The sequence below is a fragment of the Bos mutus genome, unplaced genomic scaffold (genome assembly GCF_027580195.1).
Source record: "Bos mutus isolate GX-2022 unplaced genomic scaffold, NWIPB_WYAK_1.1 CTG207, whole genome shotgun sequence".
NCBI lineage: Eukaryota > Metazoa > Chordata > Mammalia > Artiodactyla > Bovidae > Bos > Bos mutus.
Genome location: NW_027219526.1, coordinates 278,700 through 304,780, shown reverse-complemented (window position 1 = coordinate 304,780; position 26,081 = coordinate 278,700). Strand labels below are relative to the sequence as shown.

The following is a 26,081-nucleotide window of genomic DNA, read 5'->3' as shown; positions in this document are numbered from 1 at the left end:
GGCACGGCCCTGGTGCAGACATGGCCAGCTGGGTGTTCTGTAACCGCTGCTTCCAGCCGCCCCAGGCGACGTCGTGCTTCAGCCTGACCAACTGCGGCCACGTGTACTGTGACGCCTGCCTGCGCAAAGGTCAGGGCGCGGCGGCGGCTCCCTGAGGCGGCGCCCTGAGGCGAGCTTCTTGGGGGAGGGCTGGCGGCACGAGGGCCGGGGCGCCGGCCGAGAGGCCCGGGGTCGCGCGCGGCTCGGACGCCTCTGGGCTGGGGCAGCGGGGCCGCGGGCACAGTGGGCAGCGCGGGCCCGGCACCTCAGCACCACCCGCCGCTCGCAGCCCGACGGGCGTGGCGCGGGAAGCGGGGAGGCGGGTGCAGAGCGGTCTCCAGAGGCGGCGGTGGGCGTGAGGCCCGAAGCAAGCGGAGGGGACCCCGGGCGGGCCGCGAGCTGATCGGCCCCGCCCCAGGACCTGCGAGCCCAGCGCCCGCGCCTGTGGCACCGCCTTGACCGGCATTTTCCGTTTCGGAAGTGTTTTTATTGACCTAGAGAGCTCAGGCGGGAAAAAAGCCTAAATGGCAACGCAGTGAGTTCTCACCGAGTGACTGACCTGTGATTCCAGCTCACAGGTGAAGAATCAGAACATCACTCCCCGCCTCGCCCCCAGACCCTCTGGAGGAAATGGCGCCCATCAGCTTGGGCAGCCGTGAGCGGGGGTCCAGCCGGTGCCAGGCTCACCCCACACTCCTCCCCGCGCGGGCCCGTGTCTGGGCCTCTCCCTTCAGGACCCTCGGTGCACGCTTGCCCCTCGCGCCCCTTCCCCAGCCCGCCTGCTCCGGCCTGGCGCGTTTCCCAGCTCGCCGCCCACCCTCGGGCTCCTCCAGGCTCCGTCTCGACGTCGGGTGGTGCCACAGGTCCGCGGGTGCTGGGCTCGCAGGTTCTGGGGGTGGGGGGGCAGAGGCGCGTGCCCAGTGGGCTGGCCGAGTCTAGATCCTGGCAGCCGGAGGACGTGGGAAGGGGGCAGGCAGCGCTCCGGGAGGAAGCAGAGCCCAGCACAGCGAGACGTGTCGGAGCAGAACAGCCACCACGGCTGGACAGAAGCAGGGCTCACGTTGGGCAGACTTGAGTCTGGGCAGCAGCTGGCCGGATTGGGGGTGCGGCTCCCCTGGCCATCCAGAGTGCCAGCAGGTTTGAGCTGAGGCTCAGGACCTCACGTGTGGAACAGAGGTGCCCGGGACAGCCGTGCAGGGAGACTCCAAAGGGTTGTGAGCACACAAGGGGCTGGTGGTCCAGACAGTGGAGTGCTGTGGGGGGGACTGGAGGGGCTGGGGTGAGGGGCGGGCGGGAGGCAGGAGACACGCAAGCCTGTTCTCACCTGGGCAAGAGCGTTTTCTAAAGAAGCTGGGTGAGGCCAGGAGGAGGCTGGGGTGGGGAGAGACCGCCGAAATGTCAAACCAGGCCTCCCAGGGCAGTCAGGGCACCGGCCTTAGTGTGAGGATTACCTGCCTAAGTGCCCTGCGGAGAGGAAAGAGGGGTTCGCTGGGTGCTGGGAGGAGAGAGGGAGGGCTGGGGTGGAGCTTAGGGGGTCTGTGGGAGGGCAGGAGCCCTCTCGGAGGCAGTGGGTGGGAGAGGAGGGCGAGCCCGCCCTTGGAAGACTAGGCCTGGGGTGGGGAAGGGGAGGCATCCCGCCAAGACACAGGAAGTGGGCCGAGCCCATCAGCCCTGGTGTGGGCAGGGGGAGAGAGGCACGCCTAATGGGGCCTCTTTCTTAGGCGATGACTGTGGAGGGGACAGCCCTGGGATTGGGCCATTGATGCTGCCTAGGAGGACTTGGGCCAGTCGGGTGTGGACACCTGGCCTCCCAGGTGCCTGGTGGAGAAACCGAGATCAGAGGCTGTGAGTTCTGGGCAGGGCCAGAGAGGAGCTGGCAGCGACGGGGCTGAAGAGGGACCGCTTTGGGGTCCAGGGCCAGGCGGTGGAGGAGGGGCAGGGGGGAGTGGGTGGGAGGAGGCCGAGCATGGGCGAGGCGGCGGGGTGGCCAGGGGTCGAGCCGCCTCGGCTCTCAGCTCCCAGCGCGGCCTGGCCCTCGCAGGAGCCCTGCTGCCAAGGCCGAGGGGCAGAGCAAAACCCTGGAACTGTCAGGTCAGGGGGAGCTTTCATTTTGTAGTGCTTAAAATTTTCAGCTAAGTTATCCCCATTTTATTCCTATAAAATATGCTTGTGGGAAATAACGTGGGCTGATCTAAGTTTAAGTGCTGTAGATGTGTGTGGCCACTGTTTTGGAGCATATTTAGAAAATAAGAAAAATTGTCACTGTGTAATTCTTTTCAACTATGTGCATGCCCCAGGCTTGTCCACGGTAAGTCCTATGATCCTGTATACTTTTAAAAGAAGTACTATAATTTAAGGTCTGCATTTATATGTGTTTAAAGGCACTATTCACTATAATAAAGTTTGCTTTCTTTTGTAGGTAAAAGGGATGAATGCTTGATTTGTAAAGTTGCTTGTCGTACAGTTCTACTTTCAAAACATGTAAGTTGAAGTCTATAGTATGTTAATATTAACCAGTGATTCTTTTTAAGTATCACGTTCAATTTTTACTCAGTTGTGGTGTCTACAACTTCTGTTGATTTGCTTGGTGTGCTAGGAGATGGTGCAGACTTTCTGTATAAAGTCCACTAGTGGTTCTGAATACCTCATACGGCTGTCTCCTCACCAGAGCCTGAGCGCTGCTGGGGGGCGCCGGCTCCTGCAGCTCCTCACGGTGGTGGGGTTGGTCTCCCTGGGGTCCATTCTAGTTAAGAGGGTCGAGGGAGTAAAGTTGATCCCTTCAAGTTTAGGTTCCAAGATGTGTATTTGATCTAATGTTTAATCTGTAAAAGTTCTTTTTCTGATTACAAACATAAAATTACCTCAAACATAACAAAACCATAACAGAATGTGAAAGTCTCCAACTCCTGCTTCCCAAGAACAACAGCCAGGAGTGTGGGCCCTGCTCTGGGTGTCGGTGGGATTCTAACAAAGTGGTGTTTCCCAGTTGATGTTCTAAAGTGTATACACCCACATTCTCTGAAAATGACTTCCTGGCGTGATAGGAAAAAACCTTTCATTTTTTTCAGTTTTTTACTATTTCAGTCTTAAAATGAACATTTTTTTACCACAGTTCTGCATACTTGTAAGAATATTTCTGGAACATAAATTCCTAGAAGTGGGGGAAAGTGAGGCCTGATGGGGTGGGAGGGTGTCTCCCTAACCATCACAAACAAAAAAAAGAGAGAGACACAGGGGCATTGAGAACCCAAGTCTGACTGATTCCAAAGCCAGCCAGGGCTCTTAGCCACCACACTGCCTTCAAAATAGAGGGCATCACTTCGTTAAACCTCCTCCACTGAGTGCTTCTCAAATGTGTTTGCAACAGAACCCTTTTTCAAGGAACACGTATTAATATCCCACGGTCCACACTTGGAGGAACTGTTCTCCCGTATAAACTTCTAGGGAGTAACCAGTGTGTCTTAGCTTGAGCCCAGCTCTGGAGTCCAGCAGACCCAGAGCAGATTCTCGTCCTAGCTGTGGGCTCCTGGAAAAGTCTCTTTCCCGTCTACTCTGGGGCCCTCATTGCATTGTTGAAAAGATTAAATGAAATGACACTCAGACTTTTTCTATTAATATTTCCTCCTCTGTGCGTGGGGCGTGCAGTCGCCCCTTCTGTGCCACTGGGGGTCCCCATCCGTTCCCCTCAGGGAAGCCCTGGGCTGTGGCAGGTCAGCACTGACGCCCTTGCCTGTCCCAAGGCCTGGGAAGGTCTCCTTGTGGGGCCTGGTCCTCTGTGGGCGTCAGTCCGGTCTCCATCACTGGGGTCCCTGCCTGCTGTGTGTAGGGCTCACCGGGGCCCATGGAGATGGGGGCAGCCTTCTGTCTTGTTTCCTTTGAAGTACGGGGCTCGGGGTGTTGGGTGCTGTCCAGGGTCTCGGGTGGAGATCCGAGTCGGGGGCTCGCGTGTACTCGAGTGCCTGCAGCAAGTCCCCTGCCCCACCGGCACCCTTCCCAGCCCCTGCTCTGAGCGGAGTCTGGGGCCGCTTCCCCTGTAGCTGCCCCCACCCGCAAAGCAGCTGCCCGCCTCTCCAATGAAGCGGCCGCCCCCTCCCCACCACAAGGTCCTCCAGCAGCTCCTGGGGCCCTGGCCCTTCGGGTGTTTCCTGGCTTCTGCGGGCCTCTCTCCCCGAGTGCAGCATGACTGTCACTCCAGTGGGGATGGGCCCGTGTGTGTCCTTGTCCGTGCACCTGTGTCTCTGGTGCTGGCGTGGGGGAGAGGACAGGCAGGCGTGCCTGCAGGGGGTGTGCCAGTGGGCAGGTGCCAGTTCATGCACCCTCTTGTCACATTTACGCCAAAGTAGCTCAACACATACTTGTGAGAGTTAGAGATTGTGCCGGTTGCTCTTCCTGCTTCTGATTCCACCGTTTGCTTTGTACCCGGCTGCCCCAACCCCAGCCGCCCGAAACTCCTCAGCACCACCCTTGGTCAGCAGCCCTTGGTCCCCTAGGAGGTGGCGCTGCCCCTCGCCCGCACCATGGCGTCCTCGGGGCCCCGGAAGCTGCTGTGATGGTGTCCTGGCTGGTCTCGGCCCTAAGGCACATGGCCCTCTGGACCCTGGAGGCAGTGTCGGCAGAAGCAGCCCTTTCTCTTTCAGACGGACCCCAACATCCAGGCGCTCTTCATGGGCGTGGACAGCCTGTGCATGAAGTACGCCAAGGAGACCTCCCAGGTAAGTCCCCAGGCCCTGGAGGTGGGGTGGGAGCCCAGTCTGCGCCCGCCCCCACTGTGGGAAGGCTGGGCACCGCTCCCGTGTCTGAGGGCGTGAGACACAGCGGCTGCTTGGTCAGGACGCCCATGCTGCCTAGGGGATTGAGGGCTGGGCCTCAGCTCTGGGTCTGGAAAGTGGGCTGGGGGCGTCCAGACACTGGGCAAGGGGGCTGCCTCTTCACGCTGTGTCTCCTGACACCCTCCCTGACCCCTCGTCGTGCCCGCGCATCCTGTCCTGACCCCTCGTCGTGCCCGCGTGTCCTCTCCTGACCTCTCCTCGTGCCCGCGCGTCCTCTCCTGACCACTCATGCCCGCGTGTCCATTCCTGACCCCTCCTCGTGCCCGCGCATCCTCTCCTGACCACTCATGCCCACGTGTCCATTCCTGACCCCTCCTGGTGCCCGCACGTCCTCTCCTGACCCCTCCTCTTGCCCACACGTCCTCCTCTGACCCCTCCTTGTGCCTGCGCGTCCTCTCCTGACTTCTCGTGCCTGCGCGTCCTCTCCTGACCCCTCCTCGTGACCGCGCACCCTCTCCTGACCCCTCCTCGTGCCCGCGTGCCCTCTCCTGACCCCTCCTCTTGCCCGCATGTCCTCCTCTGACCCCGCCTTGTGCCTGCGCGTCCTCTTCTCCTGACTTCTCGTGCCTGCGCGTCCTCTCCTGACCTCTCGTGGCCGCGCGTGCTCTCCTGACCCCTCCTTGTGCCTATGCGCCCTCTCCTGAGCTCTCGTGCCTGCGCGCCCTCTAGTGACACCTCCTCGTGCCTGCATGCCCTCTCGTGACCCCTCCTCATGCCTGCGCGCCCTCTCCTGACCCCTCCTCGTGCCTGCACGTCCTCTCCTGACCCCTCATGCCTGCGCGTCCTGTCCTGACTTCTCTTGCCTGCACGTCCCCTCCTGACCCCTCAGCACAGACACCCTCCACCTGTGCTGCTCCCAGACCATAACCTGGCCCGAGGACACGCGTTCTCCCACCTCCCAGGCTCCAGGGCGGCATGGCCATGGTCAGCTCCTCCTCGGCTTCCTTCGAGTCCCAGGGTGGGCTGCTGTTGGACACGGCCTGCAGACTTTGTGCGAGTGTCATCAAGTCTCACTCCTGTCTCACTCCAGCTGGGGGCTCAAGCCCTTTTTTGTTTTGTTTGTTGGTCAGGCCGACACTGAGTCCCAGAGGCTGGCCCCCACCCAGGGCAGGTGGCGCGTGGCTGCGCCCGAGCACACCCGAAGCCCTTGCCCGCAGTGGGGCTGCTGCCACCTGATGCTCAGGGACCACCCCCTGCCCGGCCTCTTGCCCACGGTCAGCTTTGCCCATGGCCCTGTTCCTGCTGTGGCCTCACCTGTCCTGATGCGTCTGAATCACGGAGCCCTGCGTGCTTGTCCTCACCAAGGTCCCCCTTGGAAGCAGCCTGCCGTGGGCCTTGCTGGGCTCAGTGCCTCGGGTGGGGCTCCCCGTGACTGGCTCCCAGACGCTGCTGAGCAGGAGCCCAGGGCCACACCCAGAAGCGCTGCTGCTCCTCAATTTGGGCCCTGCTCCAAGGCGCGCACTCAGAGGTCAGCTTCGGACATCGATCTCTCTTGCCCTGAGCTTGGGACCCTCGGGAGAAGTGAGCTGAGAGAGGTGACTGTCACCTTGTCTTGCTTCGGTGACAGGAAGGCAGCTTTAGACCTGTTCAGACCCCTCCCAGGGGCATGGCCCTCACCTCCAGTCCCACCCGGGAGGTAGAGGGAGAGGCAGGAACAGTCCCGGGCTGACGAGTGAGGACTGGGTGCCTGCCTGCGAGGGCCCTGGCGGGGGCAGCAGAAGTAAGGACCGTCGGTGTGATCTGGAGCCTTCCTGGGACGGGGCCTCGGGAGCTGTGAGGACTCGTGCAGTGGCAGCCCTGGGTGCACTCGCATCACCCTCTCCACGGGCGGGCACTCCAGGCAGAGCCTGTGTCCACTGCCCCTCCTGTGGGTGGAGACGCACATCCCTTGTCCCGTGGGGTGGGTCCCCGACGGTAAGGGCTCTGAACCCCTCTGATGAGGCAGCAGCTAGAACGGCAGGGGCTCTGGCAGGGTGTTTGCCTCCACCTGCGGCTTCCCCCGCTCCAAGGCGGTCAGCCTGTTTGCACAGAAGGACGTCTTCCCTCCATCTGGACCAGACCAGTGAGCCCTGGGAGCATGCCCTGCCGTGTGCACGCCTGGGGGCAGAGCCCTGGTGGCAGGGAGTGACTGGGGGGCATTTACATGGTGTTGCCTCAACCAGCTTGCTCAGTACTGTCTCCGCTGTCTCTCAGCTGTGCAGAGATGACAACAAGAATTAGGCCCGAACAGTTCAGTTCAGTGTTTCAGGAGGGTGCGTGTCATGTGAAAACCCCAAGGTTGCAGAATATCTCTCTCTGGGGCCTTCCCTGGTGGTCCAGTGGCTAAGACTCTGCGATCCCAGTGCAGGGGCCTGGCTTTGATCCCTGGTCAGGGAACTAGACCCCGCATGCTGTCACTGTGGATTCTGAATCCTATAAGGATGGAAAAACCCTGCATGCCACCACCAAGACCAGGCACAGCCAGATAAATACATGAACGAACAGCTCCCCCTTCCCACAAATGAGTCAGTCATTCTCTCCTAACATCCGTCGGTGCCTCCAGGAACAGTCCAGGCTCTGCTCCATAGACATGGAGGTTGGGGCTCAGAATAGGAGACCAAGGGTGGTGCTGGTTTCAGGCACTGTTGGCCTTGACCAGCTGGCTAGTAAAGGTCACTGGGCTCTCAGAGCAGTGTGGCCCTGCCAGCCGGCCTGGTGGCATCCCTGCCCAGTGAAGTCCTGGTCGGGGGGCTACTGTGATCCAGTGGCTGCTACCTGACGGATGGCACGTGGTGTGTGTGGGTTGTGTCCTGTCCTAAGTCCTGAGCACCACTGAAGCCACATGGAAGGGAGGCAGAGCAGCCATCACGCCCACGTGGTCTTCACGTGAAACCCATGGCACTCACCACTTCTGGGTGGAGCTCGCCCGGCCACGGCTGCCCACTGAGCCTGGGGTCTGCTGGCTTCCGCTCTGGCTGCCGGGCAGCAGGGGGGCAGTGTCTGGGGAGGAGCTGGGGCTTCGGGAAGCCCCTGGCCTCAGCCTCTGCAGCAGCTGATACATGTTGTCTTCTCAGATCTCAGAATTTCAAGAAAAGCACAGGAGGAGACTGTTAGCCTTCTATGGAGAAAAGGTAACTCCAGTCAGCAGGCCACAGGGAGCGAGGTGGCTGTGTTACCCCATCCTGGCATGGGCCACTGGGTGGTGTTTGTCTGCAAACGCTCAGACCGCTGCACGGTTCCTCTCTGAGGTCAGCCATGCAGCCACCTGGGGACCCAACTGTGGTTTCACCTCCACCTTGGGCATCAGTACAGACCCATGATCACCCCACAGTTTCTGTGGTGCTTTTTCATAAATGTGAGCATAAAGTTGTTCTGGCCGATCTTCACAAAAGGAGGTTTAGTGCCCATTTGCTTATCCCCAAAGCATCCTCCTCACTTGGTTTTGAAACTCAAAAGAAGGAAAGTAAAGCTTTAGTGAAAACAGATGTGGAGCTTCAGCTGTGACTTGGGTTGAAGCCTCCTATTGGGCCGTGTGGGTGGAGAGGAGCAGGGGGTGGGCATCGGGAGGTGCTCTGCCCGAAGGGCGCTCCGTGGTTTGGTTTGGAGCGGTGCTGGGCTGGGCTTTGCACTTCCTGGAGAGATTCCTAGAGCCGGTTTCCGACACACCTGGTGACCTGCTGCTGCTGCTGAGTTGCTTCAGTCGTACCCGACCCTGTGTGACCTCAGAGACAGCAGCCCACCAGGCTCCCCCGTCCCTGGGATTTTCCAGGCAAGAACGCTGGAGTGGGCTGCCATTTCCTTCTCCCGTGCATGAAAGTGAAAAGTAAAAGTGAAATGGATTTGGTACAAATTCTTAGAAAAAGTGCAAGGGCCACGGTCATGTCACTTGCATTCTGATTCCTGGTTTAAGAACTTGAGAATTCTCTTGTTACCTCTAAATTGTCACCTGGCCTGTGTGGTAACGGGAAGTCACTCGATTGTGTTCAGATTTCTCAGTTGGAGGAGTCCCTCAGGAAGTCGACGCTGCGGGTGGAGCAGCTGCAGAGGTGAGTCCTGGGGGGCGCGTGGCGGGGAGGGGGCGCACGGCGGGTGGGAAGGCCTGGTGTCTCCAGATTCAAGTCTGCCTGTTTGCCTCGGTCTCCAGGTGGGGTGTTTCTGGCGTGGTGGGTTCTGGGCCAGGCCCCCCCTCTGACCACTTCACTCCGCTTGCACTGGTGTGGCTTGCGTCTCCTTCCAGGAGGGACCTGTGCCCCCCTGCTTCCACAGCTGGCACCCTCACCCCAGACCACGCTTGCCCGGGTCTTCCCACCTGCCCCAGTGGTGTGTCTGCTTCTGGCTCTGTCTCAGGGACCGTGGACGCTTGTCCACCCCACACACCAGCACCCAACTTGTTTCACGAGGTCACCTGGAAGCAGGCACGAGTGTCCTTTGGGAGCTGGGCCCAGCAGCCGGTCCTGCTCAGCAGGCTTCTAGGGAGTGCCCACTGTGTTCTTGCGGAGAAGGCGATGGCACCCCACTCCAGTACTCTTGCCTGGAAAATCCCATGGACGGAAGAGCCTGGTGGGCTGCTGTCTGTGGGGTCGCACAGAGTCGGACACGACTGAAGCGACTTAGCAGGCAAGCAAGCAAGCACTGTGTTCTCAGCGCTGCCTGCTGTGGGTTCTGGGGACTCAGGGGAGCCCCTCTGGGGTGGACCAGGCCCGTGCAGGTTCCCGAGGTGAGGAGGGGCCAGGGCGTGTCATGGAGAAATGGGTCATTTCTGTTTTCCTTACTTCAGATTGGAAGGAATTAGCTGGATGTAAACGTTTGCGACTCAATAATGCCTTTTCTCCATCTGTTTAGGGTGAGGTCGTCACAGCAAACAGCTTTCAGCACAGGAAACACTACAGCTTCAAGTAAGTGAAGTGAGGCCTGGAAGGCGGAGGGTGGCGGAGGTGCCGGGTGCGCCTGAGGCTCCAGCACTGGGCCTCTCGTCACAGCACCCTCAGCAAAGCCGAGCGGACCTCTTCTGTTCCAGCCCCGTGGCTCGTCAGCCTCTGAGAGGTCTGCACCCTCAGCCCCCGCCCCCAGCGCAGGCACTGGGCACAGGTGCCCCCTCGCCGCTCACTCCCATCCCCAAGCAGAGGGGTGGGCCCTTCCCTGACTGGGATGGGAGGGCTGGGTGGGCTGGGCCGCTGGCAGCCTCTGGGACCTAAAGCCCCTGGGGGAGTGTTTTTCTTGGAAGGTTGCACTTGGGCCCCTGGGCAGCAAGGCTGATGGGATGCCCTGGCTATGCCCGCAGGCCACACCCCCGTTCCCAGCTCTTCAGAAAGTAGGGAGCAAGGCCCTCCTCCCAGCTGCCCTGTGCACCTGCGGGAAGGCCTGGCCCTGTCCCCACCAGCCTGGAGCAGCTTAATTAGGGAGTGGGCGTGGCCAAGCGCTACACATGTGAAACACGTGGGCTGGGCGGTGGGGTGGACAGAGACAGTGGTCCCGCCCCGGACGTCCGGCAGGAGGTGGAGGAGCCCTGGGACGGTGCAGGTGGCGAGGAGGAGCCCAGAGGGGACGACCTTCCCGGGAAGGATGGGGGCTGGAGACAGGAGGCCCGTTCCAGCCACACGGCGGGCGCCTCTGTGTCCATGGGCAAGTGTGTCTGCTTTATGGGCTTTGCTGGCCTGGGCGGGGCTGTGATCACCACACTCTGGGAGTGCTGAGCAGCTGTAGGGAGGGGGCCTGCAGGGGCTCGTGCGTGCACATCTGCACATGTGCGTGCATACGTGTTTCTGTTACTTTAGTGCAGTCAGCCCGTGACTGGCTTGCTGTCTGTGTAACAGGGTAGAGTCCATGGAAGTTGACCTCATGCCCTCTCCGAGGAGAAAGGTGAGTGCACTGATATCATGCGTGTGGTCCCAGGCACTTTGCATGGATGGTATTTCCCAGCGTAGATAGCTGTCCCATGGCCCACGCGCAGAGGCGGCTGGTCGCCAGGCGGCTCCAAGGAGAGGCCTGGTGGGGAGGCCCCCTCTCTCACTGGCCTGGTGGCCTCATGACGCCTCAGTTCCTGCTGCTGCCGCGCTCACGCCCCCTCCAGCCTGGGCAGCGGCAGTGCCCACTGGATGCCCTGCGCCTGCAAAGTCTTCCTGTGTACCGTCATGGACCCTCCTGCGAACAGAGGGCCCGGGCCTGTGAGGAGAGACGACGCTCGGATTCTGCCTGACAGGAGCAGTTTTGTCCCTGTGCTGTGACTGACTTCTCAGAGTCGGCCTGTGCCGGACACGGGGCACCAAGTGCAGGACAGGCCAGAGGTGGGGGTGGGAGCAGGGGGCCAGAGGGCCCGGGAGGGGCCAAATCAGAGGGGCTCTGAGCACAGTGGCCGCGGGAAAGCCGTGAGGAGGGGCCTGCTCACAGCCAGCCACACTGCAGCCTTGGCGGTGAGCGACGGTCATGCGGAGCCAGCCCGGCCGTCCCGCGGATGCAGGGAGCGGTCCTCTCAGGCTCTGCGAGGTGTCAGCCTGCCCTGGGTGGGCGGGGGCTGGAGCCCAGAGGCGGGGAGGTGCTCCCGTGGGTGGACACTGGGTTGCTGGGCAGTGTGACCCCACTTGCAGAGTGTTGGGAGTCCCTCCGAGGCTGTCATCCTGCCAGCAGAGGTGAGGCTGGGGTGGGGGCATTGGCAGAGGGGGCCCTGGATTGAGGCCGCCAACAGCTGGCACTCACCATGTGATGGTGGAGCGAAGGAGCCCTGTGGTGCCAGGCACGGGAGCGGGGCGAGGGTGCAGCGGGTACACCGGGGGTGGTGGCTGGCGGGCAGCAGCAGTAGTGCCAGGCTCAGGCTCCTGGCCCCCACCAGCTGTGTGCCCCCCACCAGGCCCCACCGCACAGTGGGAGGGCTCGGGGCATTGGGGTGGGGTGGGGCCCCGCCTGGCGGGTGCGCAGTGCAGAGCGGGCCTGCCCTCACTGCCGCCTGCCAGCATCTGTCAGCATCTGGATTTCAAGGTGACAAGACGCTCCCAAAGTGAGGATTACTCAGGATTTTCAAATTCCTAATGTCAGCCAAGAACTTCGTTTACTTTTCCTCTTGTGAGATCCTTAAAGTCGCCAGTGGAGCCTTCATCCACTCACCACCTGGGCCCCTGGGGCTGCAGGCGCAAAGCCGCCAGCGGCCGTGTTCTCGCACACAACGTTGACGTGTGTCAGGGAGATGTGACTGAGGATCTGTGTTCTTAGCAAACAGGGACAGTCTCTGCTCCTGAGCCAGTCTGGAGCGTCAGCGGTTGTTTTCTCTTTACGAGGCAGCCTGAGGTCGCCACTGGCCCCCCGAGGATCTCCCTGCTCAGCCCACCTCGGGACGGACGCATGGGTAAGTGGAGACGCCTCGCCTCGCCCAGACCGCATGCACTGCAGGGCCTACCCTGCCCCAAAGTGGGCCACTCCTGCAGGCCCAGCTGAGGGTGCCAGCCCTGCTGTCCTGTCTCCGGGCACAGACATTCCAGTGCCGTTGTGCCTCCTGGCGGCTGGCGGCATGGCCGCGGGTGAGCGCTCGGCCCTTCCTGGGGTCAACGTGAGCACCAGGCTGAGGCTCAGGCTCACGCTCAATCCCTCTCTGGAAGTTCCCTCGGTGTCGGTGTCGTTGTGGTGGAAACGCACACGCTTGAGCCAGCGCGGACCCCTCCCAGCCTCGGGGTCTCGGCTCTCTCTCGCCATGGCTGGTTCCCTCGGCGTCGGTGTCGCTGTGGTGGAAACGCACATGCTTGAGCCAGCGCTGACCCTCCCAGCCCCGGGGTCTCGGCTCTCTCGCCGTGGCTGGTGCATCTCTGCCCTTGGTTTTCTGTCCTCTCGCTGAGGCTGAGGTCCTGAGCATCACCCCTGAAGTGTAGGTGTTCTGTGCTGCCTCGTCCAGGGCCTGTTGGTGCCACCCTGGCACCTGAGCACCTGGCTGGCGCTTGATTTCCTTCTGCCCAGCCTCAGAAGGGAACCGTGCGTGCAGGTCAGGGCTGCGCCTTCCTGTCTCCCTGCCCGCGCTCTCCTGGGATCTCAGGCCGTCAGTCACTCCCGGGCGCTTCCTCGCCTCCTGCCCACCTCCATCCTGTGCAGCTGGCATGTCCACCGGTCAGGGTTCCAGCCGCTTGTTCCGTGGACGCAGCACCTCTCAGCCCCTGTGAAGCCTCCTCTCCCCCGTTCTCAAGCACTGCCTGCTTCCTGCTGACCCGTTCCATTGGTGACCAAGGCAGCCTTCCCTCTGGGCAATGGGCATTCTGGGCCCCCACCTTGGCATTGCCCTGCAGGGGTCGGTCTCACACCAGTGTCTGCAGGCCCAAGGCACCGAGCCTGCTGCTAGGGGCGCCTTCCCCTTGGGAGCCTGGGGCCTGGCGGATGGTGACTGCAGCTCCCCGCTGCGGATCACAGCAGGACCTTGTTTCTTCTGTTCTATCCGTATCTTGTCAGAGTCCATAATGGAAAAGAATAGATTAATGTGTAACTGAGACACACATCATACGCTTAGAACTAGACACATTGTGAGTAAACTGTACTTCAGTTTTTGAAAAACAAGGGAAAGGACCGTTTTAAATCTGGAGGAATGGAAGCATTAAGAAGGCGTTTAGAGGGCAACAGAGGCCGACGGGCGGGGAGCACCGAGGCAGAGAGCAGACGGCTGGGCGGCGGGAGCAGGCGCGCACCGGCCCCTCCCATCCCGCGCTGAGCAGCGGGTCTGCCAGTAAGAGGCGACCCCACCCCCGAGACGCGCTCCAGCGGCAGCGCAGAGGCGTCCGGGTGAAAGGAGTGAGCCCGCGCGGGATGATGCCGAGAAACCGACCAGCAGCGGGGTAGCCTCCTGCTGACGGGACCGCAGTGCTCACGAAGGTGTGCACACCAGGCCGCGGCGCAGGTGCCTGAAGCAAAGGCTGGCGGGTGCCGGGAAGAGTCGAGTGCATTCCGGGAGCACGCGCTCCTGCTCAGAGGCGGAGACAAACAGTGAAGTGGACACGCAGCGTGGGCCTTGCACAGTGTCTGGTGTGAGTGCCCGCCAGAGCAGAGACCTGCGCCTGCTGTGCGCTGTCTGCGGGGGACCCGCCTCGTGCCCGCAGGTGCAGACAGGCTGAGACACAACTCAGGTGCCTCTGTGAGCAGCATCCTCCCCGCAGCAGGCGCCCGTGCACCCAGAGGGCAGGGCCCCTTCTGGACGGTTCAAGTCGGCTTGTCAGACACAGTCGTTAGTGCAGACGCCCTCAAGCGTGTCAGGCCAAAACCACAGAGTTTTAAAAGGAATCATCCCTTCAGCACTTATATGGACGTTCACTGTTGGTGATTGATGGAACTACTAGGCAAGTGACACTAAGGTCAGCACCACTTACCTGATAAGCACTGTGCCCCCCGCAGTGGCGGGGCGCAGAGGGGCTTCCCAAGGTCAGCTTGGACATTCTGTGAAGAGGACCTTGCAGTGGGGTGTGAGACAGGCCCTGACACTTGGGAAGAACTGTTTACACGGAGGGTATTTTGGGGCCAAAGTGGAATTAAGTTGGAAATCAGCAACAGAAAAAAAAAATAAGAATAAAATATTTGAAAACAATTATAACTACCTTATGGATCAAAGGAAAAACACAAAGCCTTTGACCGTGTGGATCACAACAAACTGTGGAAAATTCTTCAAGAGATGGGAATGCCAGACCACCTTACTTGTCTCGTGAGAAACCTGTATGCAAGTCCAGAAGCAACAGTTAGAACTGGACATAAAACAATGGACTGGCTCAAAATTGGGAAAGGAGTACATCAAGGCTGTATATTGTTACCCTGCTTATTTAACTTCTGTGCAGAGTACATTATGTGAAATGCCGGGCTGGATGAAGCAAAGGCTGAAATCAAGATTGGCGGGAGAAATAGCAATAACCTTAGATATGCCACCCTAATGGCAGAACTATACCGACTATACAGTGGAGGTGAGAAATAGATTTAAGGGACTAGATCTGATAGACAGAGTGCCTGATGAACTATGGACTGAGGTCCGTGACATTGTACAGGAGACAGGAATCAAAACCATCCCCAAGAAAAAGAAATGCAAAAAAAGCAAAATGGCGGTCTGAGAAGGCCTTACAAATAGCTGTGAAAAGAATGGAAGCGAAAAGCAAAGGAGAAAAGGAAAGATATACCCATTTGAGTGCAGAGTTCCAAAGAATAGCAAGGAGAGATAAGGAGATAAAGAGATAAGGAGAGATCACTTCCTCAGTGATCAATGCAAAGAAATAGAGGGAAACAATAGAATGGGAAAGACTAGAGATCTCTTCAAGAAAAGTACTCTTGCTTGGAGAATCCCATGGACGGAGGAGTCTGTTAGGCTGCAGTCCATGGGGTCGCTAAGAGTCGGACGCGACTGAGCGACTTCACTTTCACTTTTCACTTTCATGCATTGGAGAAGGAAATGGCAGCCCACTCCAGTGTTCTTGCCTGGAGAATCCCAGGGATGGGGGAGCCTGGTGGGCTGCCGTCTATGGGGTCGCACAGAGTCGGACACGACTAAAGTGACTTAGCATAGCATAGCATAGCATAGCAAGGGAATGTTTCATGCAAAGGTGGGCTCAATAAAGGACAGAAATGGAAGGGACCTAACAGAAACAGAAGATATTAAGAAGAGGTGGCAAGAATACACAGAAGAACTGTAGAGAAAAGATCTTCACGACCCAGATAATCACGATGGTGTGATCACTCACCTACAGCCAGACATCCTGGAATGTGAAGTCAAGTGGGCCTTAGGAAACATCACTAGAACAAAGCTAGTGGAGGTGATAATTCCAGTTGAGCTATTTCAAATCCTGAAAGATGATGCTATGAAAGTGCTGCACTCAATATGCCAGCAAATTTGGAAAACTCAGCAGTGGCCACAGGACTGGAAAAGGTCAGTTTTCATTCCAATCCCAAAGAAAGACAATGCCAAAGAATGCTCAAACTACCGCACAATTGCACTCATCTCACATGCTAGTAAAGTAATGCTCAAAATTCTCCCAAGCCAGCCTTCAGCAAAACGTGAACCATGAACTTCCAGATGTTCAAGCTGGTTTTAGAAAAGGCAGAGGAAGCAGAGATCAAATTGCCAACATCTGCTGGAACATGGAAAAAGCAAGAGAGTTCCAGAAAAACATCTATTTCTGCCTTATTGACTATGCCAAAGTCTTTGATTGTGTGGATCACAATAAAATGTGGAAAATTCTGAAAGAGATGGGAATATCAGACCACCTGACCTGCCTCTTGAGAAACCTGTATGCAAGTCAGGAAGCAACAGTTAGAACTGGACATGGAACAACAGACTGGTTCCAAATAGGAAAAGGGGTACGTGAAGGCTGTATCTTGTCACCCTGCTTATTTAACTTCTATGCAGAGTACATCATGAGAAACCCTGGGCTGGAAGAAGCACAAGCTGGAATCAAGATTGCTGGGAGAAATATCAATAACCTCAGATAAGCAGATGACACCACCCTTATGGAAGAAAGTGAAGAAGAACTAAAGAGCCTTTTGATGAAAGTGAAACAGAGTGAAAAAGCTTAAAGCTCAACATTCAGAAAACTAAGATCATGGCATCCGGTCCCATCACTTCATGGCAGATAGATGGGGAAACAGTGGAAACAGTGGATGACTTTATTTTTCTGGGCTCCAAAATCACTGCAGATGGTGATTGCAGCCATGAAATTAAAAGACGCTTATTCCTTGGAAGGAAATTTATGACCAACCTAGATAGCATATTCAAAAGCAGAGACATTATTTTGTCAACAAAGGTCCATCTTGTCAAGTCTATGGTTTTTCCAGTGGTCATGTATGGATATGAGAGTTGGACTATAAAGAAGGCTGAGCGCCAAAGAATTGGTGCTTTTGAACTGTGGTGTTGGAGAAGACTCTTGAGGGTCCCTTGGACTGCAAGGAGATCCAACCAGTCCATCCTAAAGGAGAGATCAGTCCTGGGTGTTCATTGGAAGGACTGATTCTGAAGCTGAAACTCCAATACTTTGGCCACCTGATGCGAAGAGCTGACTCATTGGAAAAGACCCTGATGCTGGGAAAGATTGAAGGCAGGAGGAGAAGGGGAAGACAGAAGATGAGATGGTTGGATGGCATTACCGACTCAACGGACAGGGGTTTGGGTGGACTCCGAGAGTTGGTGATGGACAGGGAGGCCTGGCATGCTGCGGTTCATGGGGTCGCAAAGAGTCGGACACAACTGAGCGACTAAACTGAACTGAATGGCAGAAAGTGAAAAGAAACTGATGAGGGTGAACGAGGAGAGTGAAAAACCCGGCTTCACTCAACATTCAAAAAACAAAGATTGTGCCATCTGGTCCCATTATTTCATGGCAAATAGATGGAGAGGCAATGGAAACAGTGGCAGATTTTATTTTGTTGGGCTCAAAAATCACTGCAGGTGGTAAGTATAACTGACATTAAAAGATGTTCCTTGGCTGGCGCTCCAGGTGTGAGAGTCAGGTCGGACCGCCCAGCCTGCAAGGCGCTGTGCTGTCCCGGCGCCAGCCTGAGGACCCTGAAACTACCATTCCCCCGCTGGGCAGCGCCATGAACGGAGCGGGTATTCCAGCAGGACTGAATTTGGAGAAGGTAGCGGCTCTGCTTCAGAAACTGAATTCCGACGCTCAGTTCGTACTGGCCCAGAATGTCGGCACCACTCACAACCTGCTGGACATCTGTCTGAAGAGGGCCAGGGTCCAGGGTACTCAGCATGTGTTCAGCACGCCATGCACCAGAACGGCAAGCCCGTCACTGACCAGAAGAGTTCAGGGCGATGCTGGATCTTTTCTTGTCTGAATGTTATGAGACTTCCATTCATGAGAAAATTCAATATTGAAGAATTTGAATTTAGTCAGTCTTACCTCTTTTTCTGGGACAAGGTTGAACGCTGTTATTCTTAAATGCTTTTGTGGACACAGCTCAGAAAAAGGAGCCTGAGGATGGTAGGCTGGTGCAGTATTTGCTTATGAATCCTACCAATGATGGAGGACAATGGGATAGCTTGTCATATTGTTGAAAAATATGGTGTTATCCCTAAGAAGTGCTTCCCTGAAACTTACACCACAGAGGCAACCAGAAGGATGAATGATATTCTGGATCACAAGATGAGAGAATTCTGCATACGACTACGGAACCTGGTACACACTGGTGCAACCAAAGAAGAAATCTCAGCCACACAGGACTCCATGATGGAGGAGATATTCAGAGTTGTATGCATCTGTTTGGGTAATCCACCAGAGACATTCATCTGGAAGTATGGAGACAAAGATAAAAACTATCAAAAGACTGGCCCTATAACATCCTTGAAGTTTTACAGGGAACACGTCAAGCTGCTGTTCAATATGGAAGATAAGATTTGTTTAGTGAATGACCCTCGGCCTCAGCACAAGTACAACAAACTTTACCCAGTGGACTATTTAAGCAATATGGTCAGAGGGAGAAAACCTCTATAACAACCAGCCTGTTGAGTTTTGAAAAAGATGGTTGCTGCCTCCATCAGAGATGGAGAGGCTGTATGGTTTGGCTGTGATGTTGGGAAACACTTCAGTGGCAAACTGGGCCTCAGTGACGTGAACATCTGTGACCATGAGTTGGTGTTCGGCGTCTCCATTGAGAACGTGAATAAAGCTGAGAGGCTGACTTTTGGCGAGTCACATGACCCACGCCGTGACCTTCACTGCTGTCTCAGCAAAGGATGATCAGGAGGGCGTGTTCATAAGATGGAGAGTGGAAAATTCCTGGGGTGAAGACCGTGGCCACAAAGGTTACCTGTGCAGACGGATAAGAGGTTCTCTGAGTACACCTACGAAGTGGTGGTGGACAAGAAGCATGTCCCTGAAGAGGTGCCAGCTGTACTAGAGCAGGAGCCCATTGTCCTGCCAGCCTGGGACCTTGTGGGTGCTTTGGCCAAGTGATGTTGCCTCCAGCTTTTCCTCTTCCTGTGGGACCTGAAGTAGCTGCAAAAGACAGATCCAGGGACTGAAGCCAAAGTGACATAGGTGACTGTGTGTTCCCACGGGACAGTCAGACTCTTGGATTTCTACTCCAGGAACCTCTTTGGGAAAGTGTGCTTTATGCTGAAACAAAATATTCTTAAAGAAAAAAAGGGAGAGCTCATGTCACACTGTCTACTCTCCTCATCTCCAACAGCTCAGGATCTGTTAGCATTTTAATCAGATCTAATTGTCTGTCTTAACTCTGTCACACCGGTGTGGTGCTGTGTCTGTGTTAATAGGCCGGAGAGGATGAGCAGTTGAGGTGTGTGGAGAGAAAGCAGACCGACTGCTCCTTGCTCCTGGAGCAGAGTGGGAGGAGGGCGCCCTGACATTAGAGCTCAGAACTGCATGCTGCCTGACAGTATCTCTGCTCCTCCGAGGTGGCAGTCACTGAAGTCAGTTTTTGTCAAGGTAATTCTATGTGCCTCGAATAGCCCAGGAATGGGAGGTTGATCAGAATTGACATGATGCCTTCCAGTTGTTCTGAACTGTGGAAAACACGGCTCTACTTGAGTCTTGGTTAAGTAGAGGGTTAGAGAAAGTGGGTGAGAGAACAACAAAAACCTTATCATGATCTGAATCATAATCATTAGAGGGAGCTCTCGCCAAATGGTTCAACTTCTGCCTCTCGAATTGGGAGTTGGGTGGGCACAAAAAGGGGATATCATTCATTCCCCTGCTGAGAAGCTTTTGAATAAAACACTGTGCTAAAAAAAAAAAAAAATGTTCCTTGGAAAGAAAGGGAAAGTGAAAGTTGCTCAGTCGTGGCCAACTCTTTGCGACCCCATGAATCCATGGAATTCTCCAGGCCAGAATACTGGAGTGGGTAGCCTTTCCCTTCTCCAGGGGATTTTCCCAACCTAGGGATCAAACCCAGGTCTCCCGCATTACAGGCGGATTCTTGACCAGCTGAGCCACAAGGGAAGCCCAAGAATACTGGAGTGGGTAGCCTATCCCTTCTCCAGGGGATCTTCCCAACACAGGAATTGAACCAGGGCGGATTCTTTACAAACTCTGGGAGATAGTGGAGGACAGGGAAGCCTGGTGTGCTGCAGTTCGTGGGGTCACAAAGAGTTGGACATGACTTAGTGACTGAAGAATAAGTGCAGTGCGTTTCCACATGAATCCTAAGATCCACTGATCAGATTGTTCCTGTGGGATTTTGTAGGAGCTCATGGTTTGGGGGATTGTCCTCTCAATGAGACCTGACAGATCTATCTACTTCTTGGTTCCTAAGTGACCTGAAGAGCTGTCATTTTCAGCTAATGAGTCTTATGCTTTTTTCATAAACTGGAACCTGAGGAATGAGCTATTTGACAGTGGAATTTTCCTCGTTGAATTTCGGATTGGGTACAGCATGCGTCTTTGGACCTAAAGCGTGTGTCCCGTGGACACACGTGGTTGGGTCATGCCCGTGATCTCCGCCTCTGAGTAGAGCGTTCAGTCTGCTGGGTCAGCACAGCTGCTAATGGGTTTGGACTGCCTCTGCTGCGCTCTGTCTGCCGTGTGGGGCTCCGTGTTTATCCGGATCTCCTTAGCTGCCTCCTCTGGCGGTCACCACTCTTAGTGCACCATCTGCCGTGGACTGTGTCCCCTCGAAGCTGTGGCTCTGTTTGGAGCTGGGGTTTTCTGGAGGTCAGCGTGGCCCTGAGGGTGGGACCTAATCCCGTTGGATCTGTGTCCTCCCCGGGAGACGCACACGTGGGAAGAGGTCACGTGAGGACACAGCCCGAAGGCGCGTCTGCAGGCGGGAACCGGGATCCACCGGATCACCAGGACTCAGATCTGCCTGTGCCCTCCCTGGGACGCCCGCCTCGGGACTCTGGGAAACAGAGATGGTCGTGGCTGAAGCCGAGCCTGCAGAGCAACGCGGAGCCAAGCCAACCAGGGGATGCCATCCCGTGGTTCTCGTGCCTCGGGAGCTGTAGCCTCTCCTGCCACCCGACCGAGTTCTGATCAAGTGGTCTCCCCATCCGGGAGGCTCTGATGACGTGGAGCCGCGGGTGACAAGAGCCCGCAGTCTGGCTCTCCTGCTTCCTTTAGAGATGCTCACTGTCGTAGAGGCAGGAGTCAAGCCTGCTCCATAGGCGTCTGCACCTGCCTCCTTCCCTGTGGAGCCACGTGCCTGCAGCGTCACTCTTCAGACCCAAGCACGGTTTCACTGTGGGGCAGCTTGGCCAGTAGTGAGCTCTCCGAGGTTTTGGCTGCCTGTGAACAACGTTGTCTTGAGGATGCACTCCCTGGGCAGAGTCTCAGTTGACAGCATCGGGCAGGGTTGTCCTGCTGTCTGGCCCCGAGTTTCTGACCAGGAGTCGCCATCAACCCTGTGCTCAGGTCCCCGTGTCCCCGTGTGTGAGGAAATACTCTCTTTGCTGAGGACTCTCCGCCCTTTGCTCATTTTGGAGGGCTTTTCAAAATGGTGCGAGTCCTGAGGCTTTGCCCCGCTCTCCCGGGATGGCTGTGGCTGGTCTGGGGGTCTGCGTGCTGGCCACAGTGCCGTGCCCTTTCCTCCTGCTCGTGACCCCAAATGCAAAGCCACAGGGTCCCCGCCGCCCTCTCGGCCCAGGCGAGGGAGCCCCCTCCCCAGCCTTGCGGCAGTGGGTGTCCAGGTGTGGGGCTGTCAGCTGCCTTGGCGGTGTTCTGGAATGGTCCAGTCTCCTCGCGGATTTCAGCTCCGTGGCAGCTTAAATCAGTTCTTGGCATGCACCCCTGGAAGAATCGAAGCCATGGGACCGTGGCTCGATCCCCTTCCCGGTCCCCATCCACGAGCCTGTGTGCAAGGCCAGCCATTCACCTGTCTCAGTCGCCCAGCTGTCAGCGCCCAGGGCCTTGTCCAGAGGACCCCCGTCCTGGTGTCATGGGCACGAGCACCCCACGTGCCCGGCAGTGAGATGTACTCTCTTTAAGTGTCAACATGGTTTCCATCTGAATCTTTCAAAAGGAAATCTTGCCAAACACCCTCAGTTATGCCCCCTGCGTTCCTGAACCAAAACCTGGCCCTGACCTGGGGACATCCTCAGCAGGGCACTAGCTTCCAGTCGGGCTGCAGCTCCGGCTCTGCAACAGCTCCTCGGTGCCTCCCGGCCCTGCCGCCGCCTCAGCCTGCTGAGCACTGGGGTCAGCACCCTCAGGACAGAGACCCCGGGGTCCCTGGTTCTCAGGCAAGACCCGAAAGACCACCAGCTGTGGGCCTGGCGCCTCTCTTACTGGGCTCAGACCGCTGCCCACACAGCCCGTGAGTTGTTGAGCTCCTAGGGCCTTGGGGTTCTCGGTGGTGTTAACGATAGTCGTCCCCACAGAGTCCTGTAAAGCACGGGTGAGAAGCTGCTGCTGCTGGCCATCAGGGCTCGAGCGCGTGAGCGCTGAACACAGGGTCCTCCCTGGGAGGCCAGCAGGTGGGGCGCCGCGGGCCGGATGGGCTTGCAGTCCCCAGGAGCAGGAGGCAGGGCTGCTTGGGAGGCATGGGCGCAGGCCTGGGACAGAGCCAGGGTGGGGGCTGGCCCTGGAGCGGCAGCTGGGCACACAGGCTGGCAGGTGGCAAAAAGCTGCCCCACTTGTCTGGGTTGAGTGTCACCGCAGACAGGAGCCAGCCCTGGCCTGGCTGCTCACGTCAGAGGTGTGCACAGGTCATGGGCACAGCGGGCCTACCTCTGAGAGCCAGCCCGCCTGGTGGAGAGGGGGGGTGCCGTCCCTCCAGGGTCAGCAAGGCCCCAGGTTGTCAGACCCTGTAAAGCCCCCAAAACAGCAGCCCCCAAACACAGCTGCTGAGATGGCTCATCTTGGCTGTCAGCCGTTCTGGGGGTCTCCCACGGCCACCTGCAGTGGGCTGCGTCTTCACAGTGCACACTGCCCCAGGCAGAGAGACAAGACCTCCGAGGCCATGTAGTGCTGGGAGAGGCACTCACCCTCTCTGGTCCAGGTTGGTCACGTAAGGGGTACGTGAGGGGACACAGAGGAGCCTCAGCTAAACGCTGGTGTCCTCTTTCCTGCTTCCTCCTGTTGCAACTCCAGAACTGAGATGCAGGAGAATTCAGGTATTCGAAAAGAACAGTTTTTTCATACTTGCCCCCTGGTGTGGCTGAAGCACACCAGGGACCATTTACATCTTTAACAGAAGATTCTTACTAGCCGGGAGGGGTCAACGGCAAAAGTCGGAGGGTAAGCCTCTGCGCCTTGGGTGGAGATCGCGCAACGGTCCCAGCACCTGGCGTTGCCTGTGGCTGCCACCCTCCTCGGAGCCAGAGGGGCCTCCTTGCCAGTGGCCCTCAGGATGGCATGGGTCCAGATGTGGACTGAGAGCTGCCGCACACAGGAGTGTCCTTCCCGAACAGAGCCGCGGGCAGCTGGGTGGGGGGCAGTGGCATCAGACCGCCTGCTCAGATGTAAAGATGGGCACTCAGGGGGTCCTGGGTGGGGGCGGCGATGGGCACAGCCCCCCTGACCTCTCACTGCAGGCAGCATCGCCCACCGCCCTCAGCACCTTGGCCTGACGCCCCGATGCTCCAGCGAGCCCCAGTCTCCCAGGTAGGTCCCGCCCTTGGCTCCTGGGGGCGCCAGGACCCTGCCCATACCGTCCTGGGCTCTGAGGGAGGCTGTGCTATGGGCACTGTTTCACGTTCTTGAAGCTGAAAGGAGACATGGATCACCGTCACGAAAACCCTGGAGTAGCATTCTGGCTGCAGGACCCCGGGGGCAGCAGGGTCTCTTGACAGGCAGGTGGCTACTCTGCAGGTGCTGCCCCTGCTGCCCCGAGGGGCTCCAGCTGGAAGGGCCCACGGCGCGCCCAGCCCAGCAGCACCATGTGCAGGGGCAGCCGTGCCAGGCGCGGGCCGCCTTCCTGGGGGCTCTTCAGCCCTGGGAGCCCAGGCAGTCTCTGCAGACAGCAGACCCTTCCTTCCCTCCCATCCCTCACCCAGAGCCTGTCTACACTGCCATTTAGCACTGTCCAGACCCCTGGCCCCCTGCCCATGACTGACAAAGCCATCCCCTCACCTGCCTGAACACAGGCTGCAACCCAAACCTCCATGAGGGCACCTTCACCCCACTCCATGCCCTCTGACCCCCAGACAGCCAGCCCTCAGCTCCATGCCCTTTGACCCCCAGGGAGTCGGTCCTCCTACTCCATGCCTTCTGACCCCCAGGGAACCAGCCCCCTGATGCACACACTCTGACCCCCAGACAGCCAGCCCCACTCCGTTCTGTGCCCTCTGACCCCCAGGGAGCTGTCCCCTGCTCCACGCCCCCTGACTGTAACTTGACTTTTTCAGCATCAGCACAGAGGACCCTGGGAGTCCCATGTGGATGCTCTGGGCCCTAGGAGTGAGCAGCGGTCCTTGGGGCCTTGCCAGGGTCACCACAGTCCAGAGTGGGCCTCGCACGAGGCTGCCTGCTGGGCACTGCTCCCGCTGGACCCGTGGCCCCAGGCTGTCTGTGTGCCCTTGGAAACTGAGAAGCAGCCGACCCTTGAATGACCATGGAGTCAAAGGCACTGCTGATTTTATCTATCAAATTTGCTGCTAGGATCCCGGTCCTGCAGATGCCCTGTGAGTGGCCAAGGCAGAGCCTGGCGCCTGCGGCGAGCAGAGGGCCAGCACCCAGGCAGCCCATCAGCATCTCAGGGCTGATGCAGAGGCAGCGTCCAGGTGAGTGGGGCCCAGGGAGCAGCCAGGGTGCAGGCCCCGAGAGCCCCCGCAGCCCCTCTCAGTAACCCTGTCTCTCTGCAGGACCTGCAGGCCTCGGGGGGCTTGCACGCGAGTGCCAGAAGGCTCACCCTAATCTGGGTGTCCGTGCCACTAGCCTGCCTCTTCCTGACGGAGCGACTTGGCCACGAGAGTGAATAAATGGCCTTGGGCTCTCTGGAGCAGCAGTGTAACGTGTCTGCTCTTTATGCCGTAGAACCTCCTTACAGGCAGCCAGCCCCCGCCTCCCTGCTGGGGACTGCAACAGGCGTCTGGGAGGTGGTGGGCTGGTCCAGGCCGCTGTGGGGATGAGGCCGGCAGGGTGGCCTCATGGGTCGGACCCGCCCTTGAGCCCTGTCATGTGCGGCTCATCTGTCTCCAGCCGTGGGCTTTGCACGTGACCTCCTGTGGGCCAGGTGCGCCCTCCTCGCCCCACGAGGGACATGGTGGGCTGGAAAGAAAGAACTACAGTCCTCACGTCACAGTTCGCTGAGACCTGCCCCCAGAGCCCTAGGTCCTCTCATCTGGGTCAGGCCCGTGGCCAAACGCAGGCCATCTTCCACCCTGGGGAGCTGAGCAAGGCAGGGGGCACTTCGCTCTGGCTTCCACGCTGCGGGCGTCAGAAGTGCTCCTGAGGGCACAGGTGGCGCCGTGCCGGTGTGCCTAGGTGTGCGCCTGCAGGGTGAGCACGACACCCCAGACGGGGATGTGGGCGCCGTGCAGGCCAGAAGGTCCCAGGGTGGACGGCTCGGCAGGAGGGGTGAGGGGCGAGGGCGGCAGGACCAGAGGGGACTCGGCGGCCGCAGAGGAGCCCTCGTGATGCCGCCTCCAGGCTTCCTGCAGGTGGAGCCCTGGCTCCGTGGGTCTGGGGCCTGGTCGTCCGTCCTCAGCTCTCAATTCCCCTCTTCCATCACCTCGTCTCCCTTTTCAGAGAAAAACCCTGATGCCACGTTTTAGCGTTGTTTACCTTTGGTGTTTTTCACATTGGAGTTTCAGTCCCGCGGGCGTCTAATCAGGCTTGTACCTCCTGCCTTCTCCGCTTGGCTGACCGCTAACCCCAGCACATCTACTTTGCTTTTTCAGTTCTCTTCATTGGAAAGGCAAAATTGAATACAAATCCGAACAGTAGTGCACACGCTGCTGTGGACAAAGAAAACACACAGCCCAGCGCCCCAGGCTCCCGTTCAGACCTCCCGTCCAGGGGTGCGCCAGCACCAGCGTCAGCCCACGCCCGGCAGGCGGGGGGCCGCGTGAGGGGGCAGGCCACAGCGCCGACGGCCTCGGCCTGCTTTGGGCCCCACGTGTCCTGGCAGCTCAGGCCTGCGCCGTCCTGCCTGGTGGCCAGTGGCCTAGAGGTGGCCATGTCCAGGGAGAGCTGGGCCCGCCTGGTGTGGCAGCCACACTCAGCCCAGGTGGGGCCCTCACCCCGCCCTGGAGGTGGGGTCAGGTGTGACCTTCCCTCTCAGCCCACGTGGGGCCCTCACCCTGCCCTGGACGTGGAGTCAGGTGCGACTCACCCCATGTGTCACATGAGGACACCTGCAGCCCGGGAAACATGTGACCACATCTTACCCCGAAGG

The 26,081-nt window shown here is 58.3% G+C and overlaps 1 protein-coding gene and 1 pseudogene across 3 annotated transcripts; both read left to right on the top strand.

Annotated features, from left to right (window-relative positions):
- On the top strand, positions 1-24,668 carry RNF212 (ring finger protein 212). 3 transcript variants are annotated; one of them, XM_070366779.1, is made up of 12 exons: positions 1-129; positions 2,459-2,520; positions 4,677-4,751; positions 7,922-7,978; positions 8,835-8,893; positions 9,690-9,742; positions 9,827-9,890; positions 10,661-10,706; positions 12,120-12,183; positions 23,278-23,347; positions 24,344-24,465; positions 24,547-24,668. In XM_070366779.1, the coding sequence occupies exons 1-12, from the start codon at positions 21-23 to the stop codon at positions 24,657-24,659; spliced, it is 894 nt and encodes a 297-aa protein (XP_070222880.1). In that variant the 5' UTR covers positions 1-20; the 3' UTR covers positions 24,660-24,668. The 3 variants fall into 3 exon arrangements, with proteins under 3 accessions (XP_070222880.1, XP_070222878.1, XP_070222879.1); XM_070366777.1 differs by having other exon boundaries at positions 12,051-12,183; XM_070366778.1 differs by lacking the exon at positions 7,922-7,978 and having other exon boundaries at positions 12,051-12,183.
- Positions 16,924-20,986, top strand: LOC138986830 (bleomycin hydrolase pseudogene; annotated as a pseudogene).
- Positions 24,669-26,081: the final 1,413 nt, after the last annotated feature.

Excerpts from the sequence above, each read along its gene's own strand:
- RNF212 (XM_070366777.1), top strand. The coding sequence starts at position 21 with ATGGCCAGCTGGGTGTTCTGTAACCGCTGCTTCCAGCCGCCCCAGGCG. Across the intron at positions 8,894-9,689 it reads CGGGTGGAGCAGCTGCAGAG|GGTGAGGTCGTCACAGCAAA; the intron begins GTGAGTCCTGGG and ends CCATCTGTTTAG. Across the intron at positions 9,891-10,660 it reads GGCTCGTCAGCCTCTGAGAG|GGTAGAGTCCATGGAAGTTG; the intron begins GTCTGCACCCTC and ends TCTGTGTAACAG.